General features: G+C 40.4%; 1 protein-coding gene across 4 annotated transcripts in view; it reads left to right on the forward strand.

The window, feature by feature from the left end:
- The first annotated feature begins 322 nt into the window (after nucleotides 1-322).
- The window catches only part of TM2D1 (TM2 domain containing 1), a 37,977-nt gene continuing 26,045 nt past the window's right edge, over nucleotides 323-12,254 (forward strand). For all 4 annotated transcript variants that reach the window (XR_013346786.1, XM_077823489.1, XM_077823490.1 and 1 more), the window contains exons 1-4: nucleotides 323-575; nucleotides 1,902-1,975; nucleotides 4,963-5,071; nucleotides 9,345-9,436. Coding sequence is in view for 3 of the 4 variants with exons in the window: in XM_077823489.1 (XP_077679615.1) it covers nucleotides 412-575; nucleotides 1,902-1,975; nucleotides 4,963-5,071; nucleotides 9,345-9,436 (439 nt within the window). In the remaining variant the exon portion in view is untranslated. The remainder of the gene's footprint in view (nucleotides 576-1,901; nucleotides 1,976-4,962; nucleotides 5,072-9,344; nucleotides 9,437-12,254) is intronic.

Genomic DNA, 12,254 nt, shown 5'->3' on the forward strand with positions numbered 1-12,254 from the left:
TTCTCCCTCTCCAGCCTCTCCTCTCCCTTGTTATTCTTCCTCCAGCCTTCTAAGCGCTTCTGCTCACCCGCCTGCCCATCCCTCCATGTTCCCACAATGCAAGGCGCTTGGGGGAACGGCAGCCGAGCTTCCTAACCATAGAGAGGAGGGGACGCCCTGAGTGAGGGCTCCCGAGCTTCCTATGCTTTAAATACAATGGGAACGCGGTGGCCATCTTGACTAGGGGCAGCCTGACTTCCACCGGTAGAGGAAACAGAGGCGGCTCGGCAACGGGCACCGCTTGCCTTCAGCGCCATTGACACTATACGGCAGCCATCTTTGATGTGGGCAAAGTACTTCGCTGCATACTGAGCCGTCCTTCCCCTGCGAGACAGCCTAGGGCTGAGGACGCGGCGGCCGGGCTTGGTTTCCATGATGGTGGCCGCCCGGCCGAGGCGACGGCTGCTGCTGTTGAGGAGGCGTCAAGCAGCAGCGGCAGCCCAGTTGCTGGGCATCCTGTGGCTGGCGTGTGTCGCCGCGGAGGGCGTTGCCGGCGGGGAGCCTCCGCTCAAGTGCGACGAGCTGAGGCTGGGGCAATATCCTGAGTCTGGCTGGGGGTGCGGTGGGGGGCTCGGTTACCATGGTGACGCCTGGTGTGTGTGTGTGTCTCTCTCTCTCTCTCTCTCTCTGTGGCTGCCCCCAGCCTGTGTCCCAGGGCCAGCCCCTGGTGCTACTGTCAAAGGGAGTGTGACGAGGCTTGTTAGTCCCCCCCATCCCATGGGATGGGGCCCCCCCCCCGGCTCTTCAGGCCACTCTGCGGCAACCGCAGCTGAGATCAGCCCCCATACTGGGTGTGGGGACAGAGCAAGGGGTGCAAGATCTTTGCTTGGGATGGTTTGCGTGTCTCTTCTCCCCGCCCCCATTAGTAGGGAAATTTCAGAGGCTCTCGATGGTGACAGTAGCTCAGGAGAGTGACTGAGCTGGTTAATGGGGAAGGGAGGGATTCTTTCCTGGGGTTTTGGGGGCTTTTGGGGGGGGGTCTCCCTTCTGTTTTGTTAGTGTTAAAATCACCCGGGGTGATGGTTTTGCAGGACATAATTCATTTCCAAAATCTGGGAGGAGAGGGATCAGCCTGTAGTTTTGAATCTGCAGGCTGCAGTCGGTAGAAATATGGGGGTGACATATTCCTGTTGGGAAGCTATTGACTGTTTAAAGGGGGGGGTCACATCTAGCTCCCACCCTCTCCCTCTAGTAAGGTAATTGTTGATAGTTTTTGACAATAGCTGACATTAATGAAGATCAAAAGTGGAAGGTAAGCGAGGAAAAGTTGACTTGCTATCCTGCTTTATTTGGCCCTTGGAGTTCAGTTTTTGGTAACATAAGTAGGAAGTTTTACAATTCAGTTCCTGTTCAGGATTAGTCTGGTGTAGATGTGTAACAGTTTATGTTTTTCAAACGATCACTTTACATTCTGTTGGGTGGTGTTGGTAGATGGAACCTGTTTTTAACCAAATACTTGACAGCAAATCAGTCATGAGTTGGTAGACTACTGGTGTGCATTGACACTCATCCTAAAAAATAAGGAAATAAAAGCTGGTTTTGAGGTGCTTCCCTTTTTTAATAGAGAAGGTTTATTTTATTCCTCTTATAAGAGTTAACAACTTATATTTCCCTCAGGTGTTATGGGTAACAGCACTCAATTGTGCAGCCTAGGGCCCTGTGTTTCTGATATTATAGCAAAGTAACAGCTCTGCTATAGTTAAGATTGTTTGTTTATTTTCAGAGCTGTATGAGACTAGGGGAAGGAAAACTGACTGAACTGAGAGCTCTCAAATCTTAGGTGAGTGAAGAGGGTGTAGTACATTGAATTACAGAACAGTTAGAGTTTAGTACAAAAAATGGTTTTCCTTAATTATTTGAACATATATTTGTGAAGATCCCAGAATAGACAATATCACACAAGAACCACTGAATTGTACAAATCACACAGCATACGGTAAGGCTTTCAGAAGTCTAATATACATTCTGATCAAAGGAATTTATCAAGGAACATCTTCAACTCGTGCCCTTGTAGACCTGCAACTTGGTTATTTTGAAATGTAATACAATACTGTTATTGAATTCATTTTGTATGCAGTTCCATTGAAAGTATAGAGAACCTGTATGGGTTTATTTTGTTTTAAGTAGTGTTAAATAAAATGCTTAAAACACTGGCAGAAATCAGCAGAGCCAAGTCCAGTAGTTTGTTTAGTGTTTGGGTTGGTTTGTTTTTTTGGGGTGTGGGAGTTGGTTGGTTTCTGTAGATCTCTTTGACTTGGGATGTATATTCTCTAGGTTTCTACCTTTCATAAAAATTAAAACAAATGACCCCTCCCCTTAGATCTAGTATATATTTACTAAAAGAACAAACTTCAAAATAGAACCACGTTGAAGACCTTCATGTTCTTCAGTTATGACTCCTTAAGGGAGCACTCGACTACAGGAGACTTTTGATGTTATTAAGCTATCTTTTTCTGGAGGTGACATATCTGTGTGTATTGGAGTTAAATTACCTGGTACTCACCTGAGTATCACCGGTAAAAATATTTAAATTAATCACTCATTTCACTTAGAATAGTGTTCATCTTGTCAGATGTTCTCAGACTGAGTGACACAGTGGACTCTGACAGTTATAGACCTGGGCAAATAATGCAAAAAATGTTCTGGGAGCACTCAAATTTAAAACTGAATACACTTTGTCTGTGTTTGTACCCCTCTGGTATTCACTTTCCACAAATATTTGAGTGATAATTTTACTATCTCAGATGGCCACAGAAAGCTAATTTCAAGCTTACACTGTGGAGCATTGACAGATATAGTATTAAATATTGGGAGGAAGAGGGATTTCTCTTTATAACAGAGGGACAATTCTTGATCAGCGCCCTGGCATACAAAATTCTGCAAACCTGATTATCTTCTCTGCTCTGAAAGCTTCCATGCTCCATGTGCTCCTTCAAGCCCTGCTCCTGGTTATAAGAGTGAACAGAAACAATACTATATGGCTTGAGACCAGTCACAACTAACAAGCTATTGAATAATTTACAGCTAATTCAGAGTAAATTTGAACAACAGAGAAACTCCAGGAAGTTGTTGTAAGCTCAGACATTCGGTTAACAGAAAGAGGCTAAATTAATTCATCAAGTAAATTGTTCTTTATGAATTATTTGCTCAGCTCTAAGAAAATCCCAGACTATTTATGTGCTCCCTTTTTCTTCTAAATGGACCCTGCAACATCTGTTATCTCTTCCTCCAGAGTAGCATCTCAATAAAAAGTTAAATCCATATGTGGCCATATAATCTAATCACATTGGGGTTGCCAGAAGCTCCAGACCCTATTCTGAAATACCATTTTAGGCCCCACCAATCCTGTGAACACAGATGTTTAACTTCAAGTTTTTGAGTAATCCCATTGAGCTGCAGGATTGGAGCCTTAGTGATGTCAACATTTTGGATGATAATCTGGGGCTTTTACCATTTGAATAAATTACTGCCCTGTTCTTTAAGTAGATCAGAAAACCACCTTCAACCTCTTTGTTTCTTAAACAAAAATACAACTTTGTATCTATCTACCTACCTATGGTACTTATATGGCCCCCATCACTATAGTATCTGAGTGCCTCCCAATCTTTAATGTATTTATCTTCATAACACCCATGTGAGATAGAGTAGTACTGTTATCTCCATTTTACAGATAAGAAACTGAGGCATTGAGAGACGTAAGTGACTTGGCCACAGGATATTTGTGGCAGAGTAGGAATAGAACCTGAGTTTCCCACAGAGTGATGCCCATTACACATTCATGCAGAACCAGAACGGGTATAACATAGCATTCAAAAGTCCACCTTTGCCTCAGATTCCACCTACCAGACTTGCCTAATAACTGAATTTTTAGTCCCAGTCCAATTTCTAGTGGCAATCTCAGAAAAAAGACTACACTATCTTCTTGCCCCTGGGGGCTATTGTTTGTCAGGCTGACATAAGTTACAAGTACTGAAAGTCAGAATTAAAATAAAGGAAAAAGACATGAAATGTTGACCTGCTTAACGCCTGATTTCAGCATTAGAAAGTGGCAAGTTGTGAACTCAGGTGGGGTTCTGCAAACTTTAGGAAACATCACTTTTCTAATTCTTAACCTTAGCAGTTATTACTTAAAATAAGAGAAACAGTATTTCTCTCTAGTTTGATGAGGAGAAACTGGCCAAATAAAATGCACTTAAGCAATTAGAATGCTTTACCATAGAGAGAAATAATACTTAAGTTGGCTGTGCTGGTTTCTGCTATTCCCACGGTAAAAGGAAAACTTTAAGGATCTAGAAATTGTAACATTTAGGTGAGTCATCTGATTTGTGTGTTTGCTTAACATTTATCCTGGGGGGGGGGGAAATTAATGCAAGACAGGTTATAGTATCTCTTTGAAAGACCCAGTCATCAATCACATCCAGCAGTGTATTATATTGGGAATCTGCACTTCCATAGGTGCCGAGTTTGTAATCTGCCGGGGGGGTGATCCGCCCCACTCCACCCCTTCTCCCAAGGCCCCACCCTGCTTCTTCCCACCCCCGCTCCACCCCTTCCCCACCCAGTTCCGCCCCCTTCCCCGAGCATGCTGCACCCTCGCTCCCTCCCCCCAGTGCCTCTGATGCTGAGAAACAGCTGATCCAAGGCAGGCAATAGGCGCTGGGAGGGAGAGGGAGGTGCTGATCTGCAGGGCCCGCTGATGGGCAGGAGGCGCTGGGGGGAGGGGGAGGTTCTGGTAGGGGGGCTGCCACCATTTTTTCCCCGTCGGTGGTCCAGCCCCAGAGAACCCGTGGAGTCGGTGCCTATGTGCACTTCAGTGCACAGGTAGAACTTATTTCTTTCACTTTGCATTTTTGGAATCTCAATGTGCACTGTGGTGCATGGCCTGTTATAGCTCAATTTAAATAATCTATATTGTGTCCTCAGTTCCATGTCATCCAGCACCAAATATTACTTGTAAGGATCACAGTGGCAATGAAAACAACTTTACTGGAAAGGAAGTTGGATTTTACAAACCTATTGCATGTCGTAATGTGTAAGTGAATTATTGTGCTTTGTAATATGTTTGCCTCAGTTTTTATGTTACTAATTTTAAATGGTGTAGCATGCGTTGGCAACAGGGAGGAGGGAAAAGGGAAAGATAGATGAATCTACTTCGTTTCAGTTTATTAGGTGAGAAGAATTAGTTATTAGAAACATTGTATCACAAATGTTAAGTTAACTAGCATGGAACTTGAGAGATGTTCTAACAAAGCTGTTAAATTGCTTAAAGGCAAAATATATAATTATGTAAGCAAATCTACCTCTGTGCTAGATTTTTTTCTTTGATATTGCTTCTGAGGGAATATCTACACTGCAGTCGAAGGTGTGATTTGCAGATCTGGTAGGCATACCCATGCTAGATTTAATTTATCTAACACACTGTAAATAGCAGTGAAGATGCAGTAGCATGGGCTTCAGCACAATCTAGTAATGTAAGTACATACCCAAGGGTACCAAGCCGGCTTGTACAGCCCACTCTAAGGTACATGCGACTGTGTCTTTACTGCTATTTTTAGCATCCCAAGTATATTAAAGCTAGTACAGGCATGCCTACCTGTGATGCAAATCACACCTTTGATTGCGGTGTAGACATAGCCTAAGCCTTTGGTTCTATTAATAGCTACTGTGCTGAACAATTGTCCTGAAACAGAAATGCTTCTTGTCATGGAAAATGTGAACTTTAGGAGGACTGAAATCTTGTTCCAGCAGTCCTAAATATCCATTTTACAGGAACCAATTCTCACGTCTTCTCTTGAGTGACTTGATGTCTACAAACACACATTTTTTCATTCCAAAGGGCCTGATAGTCAGATCTGTGAAGATGACTCAACTGACTTAGTTCTACATACAGATTTTGAACAGTGCAGAGTGTTGTCTGGATTCTTTCTAAGCACTGCAATTATTATTTTTACTCTTCAGTATTGAACACTAATATGACAGTACACTTATCAATGTTCTTTGTTTCTCCTCTTTACTGGAATCCTGGAGGACTTTTCTTTATAAAGTTGGTCTTTTTTGTTGTCCAGCTGTAGAATCTTAGGAAATTGTAGTTCCAGCAATCCTAGCTGAATTTTGCCTACATCACTAGTGAGAAAGCCAGTTCCCTCTAATTTGATATTCTTATTATTCATCAGTTTGCTTATCTCAGCCACCTTCTTGCAAAATGTTAGTGTAGTGTAGCTCAGTCCGGTTCCACCGCTAATTTCTCTATACTTATTTTGCTGGACAGTCTAAACTCAACACACTGAAGGCCAAAATACTATTTTAGCAAGCCACAGTAAACTGCTTGCATAGTAAATTGTGACCACCAGTTTCTATCAGAATTATTGCTCTCTGCCATATCTGTGATGGAAGCCAGAGAACAAGATGAAATCTAGCCTAATGCAGTAGAATTTGCTCCCCTCCTCCCTAACTGGAATATAAAGCAATTCCTAGGGTTGCTTTCACCTTGTTAGATTTTTCTGAATTAATATTATTCCCAGTTTTGTGCTTGTTAAATTTTTATTGGGTTCACAACTGGGAACTAAAAATTCAAGAAGTGAAATTGGAACAGTCCTCCTGTGCTACCTCTCGATTAGGCACTAAAAGCAATATTCTTCCCATGATTACTTAAAAGAATTTCCCTGGCTTCACCATTTCCATGACTGTTTATACAGGAAAAGCAGCTTTTAGCTGAGTTATTTAAAACTCTTGTAAATTTCAGCTATGGCTACAGGCAGAGTTTTGCATTCACTCTTGAAAAATGTCACAAAGCCATGTAGTGTGCTGTCATTTCTAGGAATGGTAAATTCCTTAATATTCCCAACTTTCATAGGTGTAACAAGTTGTCAAGTCTATATACAGGTAGTTATAATGAATATCTGCATAGTTAAAACCATTACCAGTCTTTTATAAGGCCATTTTTATCCCTTAAGTCATGGTAACATTATTCTGCACAGGTATCCTCATATTTGATACTACAACAGTAAACCTACCCATCACTCCAGGTGCATTTCTGAGCTTTTCCAGTGCCTCATTTGAGTTTTGTTGGATAACTTGACTGTCCTCTACTAGAAAGAAGTGAACAGAATTTAAAACAAGAAAATTTTATTCATAAATAACTTTTTAAAGTGATGGAATTATCATATTGATATTTATATAACATTTGTCACTTTCAAATTGTGCAAACACCAGTGAGTTCTCTGAAGCAGTTAAGTATTGTTATACCTTAAATATGGGATGGTGGAGAATCAGAGGCTGTGCCTTGCTCAAGGCCACAATTTAGGACTTGTCTACATGGTGTTTTAGTCTGCACAAGATGGGTGTAAATTTAGTCCACACTAGCATGCTGTCCACTAACTGGCCCATGTGACCTTGGTAGCATGCACTAAAAGTTCAGTAGTGTCTATTAATCTACATGAATGTGCACTAGGGAATTTTTAGTGCAAGCCAGCAGAGTCTACAATGGCCAGTTAGTGCATGATATGCTAGTGGGCTAAAATTTTACTCCCCTCTGGTACGGACTAAAGCACCCTGTAGACAAACCCTAAGTAGCAGATCAATTATTAGAACTCAGAGCTAGAGTCTCAACAAGTATGTCAGTTCACTAGATAAAGCTGTCTCTCTGTGTTGCTGTTGAATAAAGTGGATACAGCTGCTTCATATGTATATGTAAACAGGCATACTTTGAACAAGTGACTTCCACAGTATCTCAAAGAAAAGCCTGTGAATTCTGCATTAGAGTGTTCCATCAGGAAAGGTTGGGAGTCTTTCCTTGATTGCTCCCACATAAAATGGTTGTTTCCAAATCCAGGAGCGCTCTAAACTGGCATAGCATGTTCTTCTCTGGATAATGTACGTAGGCCCTGCACATGCTTAACTTTAGGCACTGTGAGTTCTGTTAGAGTCAGTAGGATTACTTGGGAAATGGGAAACATAGGCATAAGTCTTTGGAGAACTGATAAAAGGCACTAGAAGTTCAAACCAAATGGTGTGATCTTTAAGAACAGCACTTGCTCATTATGAACGGAAGAGGATAACAGTTTTTTGAATGTGAAATAGGAGGGGAATGTGGATGTGGAAGGAGTAAAGATCTCAGTAGTGGGGCTAGTAAAGCCAGATAATAAGCAAAAATGTAAATATTTATTAAAGGTGTTTGCACCCCTTCTTGGCCACTGCCTTTGTGAAAATGAATATTTTATTCATGTATTTATCTAAGACTTTATTTTGGCCACTTTCACTAATTGCTGACACTTGGCCATGCAAGTGTCAGAATAGTGAATTATTGCATATTTTAAGGTTCTAATGACACTTGGTTCTGTTGCGCCTTTCCAAGGCTGGTTCTTCCCTAATGTGGCAATGGATGGCTCTGGGATTGTTAATAGGAATAGCATCTCTAGGTTCAGTGATTAGCACTAAGCTCACTTCAAAAGTGACTGAAAGTGAGCAGTGGGCATGTCCACATCACTACAACAGTTAATACTAGGTAGCACTCTTTTTGGCAATCTCAGAAGAGAGTCCAGGGAGCCTTTCACTTCTGCTTGTTCCATATCTGTGTGAATAACTAAAGGACTTCCTCCATCTTTAGAGCTATCATTTTGACATCTTCTGCCGTCAGTACATTTTTATGTGGCCAACTTCTTTGTTCATTTGTGATGAATCTAAAAATAAATGTATCCTTATCTTAAATACTTGTCCTTTCTTATCTGACCCTTTCCTCATCCGAGGCTGCTCTCACAACTTTCACTAATGGGCCAGTGCTGACTTCTTCCCCAAATCTCATCCATGAATGCCTACCTTAGGTGACACCTCATCTAGCCCAGGACACTTCCTGTTTCACTGCTTGGCCCTGGAACTGACCCTGCCAAGCAAATTTGGTGCAATTCTGGGGCTTTTCAATAAATTGTGCTGCAGAATACACAAGTGGATAGGAAATACTCTAGAAAGCTAGGATTGTGTCAACAGCTGGCTCATATCTTGTTTGAACGAGAATAATAATCCACCTAAAGAAAAAGGATGGAAGTTCTGCTGGAGCCCAAGTACACTCCTGAGGTCCAAGTTACAGTGGATGTCTACACAGATAATAGTATTATACTAATTTTTTTAACGTTGAATTATTGAAGACTGTGCTAAAATTGTGTAAGCTAAACAACACAAGTCTTCTCTTTCATAAAGGGAGACTTAATAGGTATGTCATTTGACTGTCATTTTTAATTGAATTATTCAGAATATACGCAACTTAATATCTTGTTTCAACCACAGTCATCTTTACTTATGTCTTTTGGCAGAAATGGTTACTCATACAAAGTGGCAGTGGCTCTGTCTTTATTTCTTGGATGGTTGGGAGCAGATAGATTTTATCTTGGGTATCCTGCCTTAGGTGAGTTTTTTTTTTCTTGTTTTGATTTTAAATAATAAAACGTTAATTCTATATGATTGCAGTTTACAGGCATACTTATGTCTTAACTACTGACCTCTGATTCTCACTGTTTTCAAATTTACTAACTAGTGTACTTATTTCACTTTGAAAGCAAAGCCTTTGCAATGAACTGTGTCCATGTTTTTACTGTTTAGAATGGCTCTGTGGCCAAATCCCGCCGTGATTTAAGTGGACATAACTCCTCTTGAACTTAGTAGTGACAAAGGGGAGGTGCTGTAGTTCAGGGGATAGGGCATGTGATTGAGAGTCAGCAAGCCTATGTTCTATTCTCAGCTTTACTGCCCTTCTATTGTATGAATTTGCGCTAATTACTTAACCTTTCTGAGCCGCACTCCCTCTGTTGTGGAATTGTTTGACATCTGTTGATGAGAAAATATATGTTATGGTTAAGCATTAATTATGGGAATTGAGCTTGCTTACCCCAGGACTGACTTTGGACAATGCTGTTGAAAGAAGCAATGTGGCCTCTGCTCTTTTGTCCTTCATGATGGGGATCCCTGGGTAACAGTCCAAGTGCCTGTGACTAAAAAGGTGATCAGGGTGGTGTAATGATTTTAAGTTGTTTCAGTAAGTAATAATCTCATTACAAAAATGTATACTGAGAAAATTTAGCTGTCAAAACCCAAGAAATATCAGTTATAATAATAAATGTTCTTCAATTCTATGCAGTCACTTAAAAAAAGTAGGTCTGAAAAGTCGCAGTAAACATTCCAATAACAATCTTAACTGATGCCTTATTTACTTTCACATAGTACAGGTCAACAATTTATACAACTTATAGCACGCTGTAGGAAATCAGTTATATAAAGGCTATGAATCAGTTACTGGTATTCTAAGTATTACATATTTTATATAGTAGAAGATATACTGTAGGAAGATGTGTGTAACAGAAATGGAGCTGCTCTGTAATTTATAAATATTGTTTATGCTGACCTGGTTGTTGGGATGTTTTCTGTGTGAATATATTGGTTGAGTTCAGTTGGGAGCTCGATGGAAAACCAGCAGAAAATAAAAGAATTGTTCAAGATAAACCACTTTCCCTCAACTCTCAAGGGCTGTTAAGAGACAGTGCTGCATAGGAAAAGGCCTGGGAACCAGAAGATCAAAAGACAGGGTTTAAAAGGAAGACTTTCACAAAGAGGGCAGTAGCTATTGGGGAGCCATTGGGGAGAACAGACTGACACACAGGACCTGCTGAGGAGTTGGAAGAATTTAGGCCATCAGGGGATATTAAGCCTTTGGGTAAGGTAGATGTGTTTGTAGGCTATTTTAAAATGCTTTGTTCCTACTGTTAAAATAAACAAATATTTTAATTTTAAGAAGGCTTTTTGTTCACTGGTTTCAGAGTAGCAGCCGTGTTAGTCTGTATTCGCAAAAAGAAAAGGAGTACTTGTGGCACCTTAGAGACTAACCGATTTATTTGAGCATAAGCTTTTTTGTTCACTGAATACCACTGGCCACAGAGTCCTGAAGAAAAGGAGTACCTATGCATCCGATGAAGTGAGCTGTAGCTCACGAAAGCTCATGCTCAAATAAATTGGTTAGTCTCTAAGGTGCCACAAGTACTCCTTGTCTTTTTGCGAATACAGACTAACACGGCTCTTACTCTGAAAAGAGTCCTGAAGGGAAGAACCACAGGTGCCAAACCCAGTTGGACCTACTGGGAAAGCATGGTTGATACACAGTTTGGGCCTTGGGCTGCAGCACCCTAAGAGCACAAGAACTGCAGAACTCCACCCTGGGAGACATATAGGCATGGGACCTGTTACCTGTAGGAGTGCACTCAGGGATCAGGAAAGGCAAAAGTGCTGCTAGCCCTGTAACCATAATAATGTTTTATCTAAATACCCATTTTAAATTCAAAACTGTGCTGAGTGTCTGAATAATATAATTAATGTTCTGCAATTAGAATGTGTGTGTAATAGAACTTGATATATATTCTTTGTAGTTCAATGCAAGTCAATTGCTATACATTAGCGATGTGTGTGCTGAAATGAGCTAAATGACTTCGTGGAACTTGCACAATATAATGCTATATAAGCTATGTCTTGAGGGTCAAAGTTAAGATGGAATATCTGGTGTGAATTTTCCCATGTCTATATTTAAGAGAATGTGTGAATTTCTACAACGTCTTAGCAGATCATTTCCTTAAATCTTATTGCGTATGTTGTATTAACAGTTCTGGATATGTAACTTTTTAAATTAATAACTGTAGTGATCTTCATTTTCAGGTAATATTTTCTATTTCAAAATACATTGTAATAATTCTCTTTATTTCTATGAAAATATCTATTTGATTTTTGTGCTTTCTACTAAGATATTTAAATTCCCAACCAAAAAAGTTGCCACCTTTAGATGAAATTAGTTGAGACTGATTTTAGAAAATCTGTTTTAAGAGTTTCACTCTTGCAGTCATTTCAGATTATTTTTAAATTACTTGTTTCTAACTTTTTTGAAGATATTCAAGGTGTTTATAGATTGCTTTCCACTGGTTTTGAAAATGAAGTACTAGAAACAACCTATAGATTTCTGGACATGTATCTAAACACGTATAGATAAGTGTGTCATATCTAAATCTGCATGACCAGATCCTAATCTTACATGTACAAAACAAGTAAACATGAACACATGAACAGAACATGGGATCTGATCCTGCAAACACTTACCACTCAGGATAGTGCTTACTATTGTTAATTCTGTTTGAAGCTATTGGCTTTAATAGGACTTCCCATAGTGATAAAAATTACCTCAGATAGTG

Source organism: Eretmochelys imbricata, chromosome 8 (assembly GCF_965152235.1).
Source record: "Eretmochelys imbricata isolate rEreImb1 chromosome 8, rEreImb1.hap1, whole genome shotgun sequence".
Taxonomy (NCBI): Eukaryota; Metazoa; Chordata; order Testudines; family Cheloniidae; genus Eretmochelys; species Eretmochelys imbricata.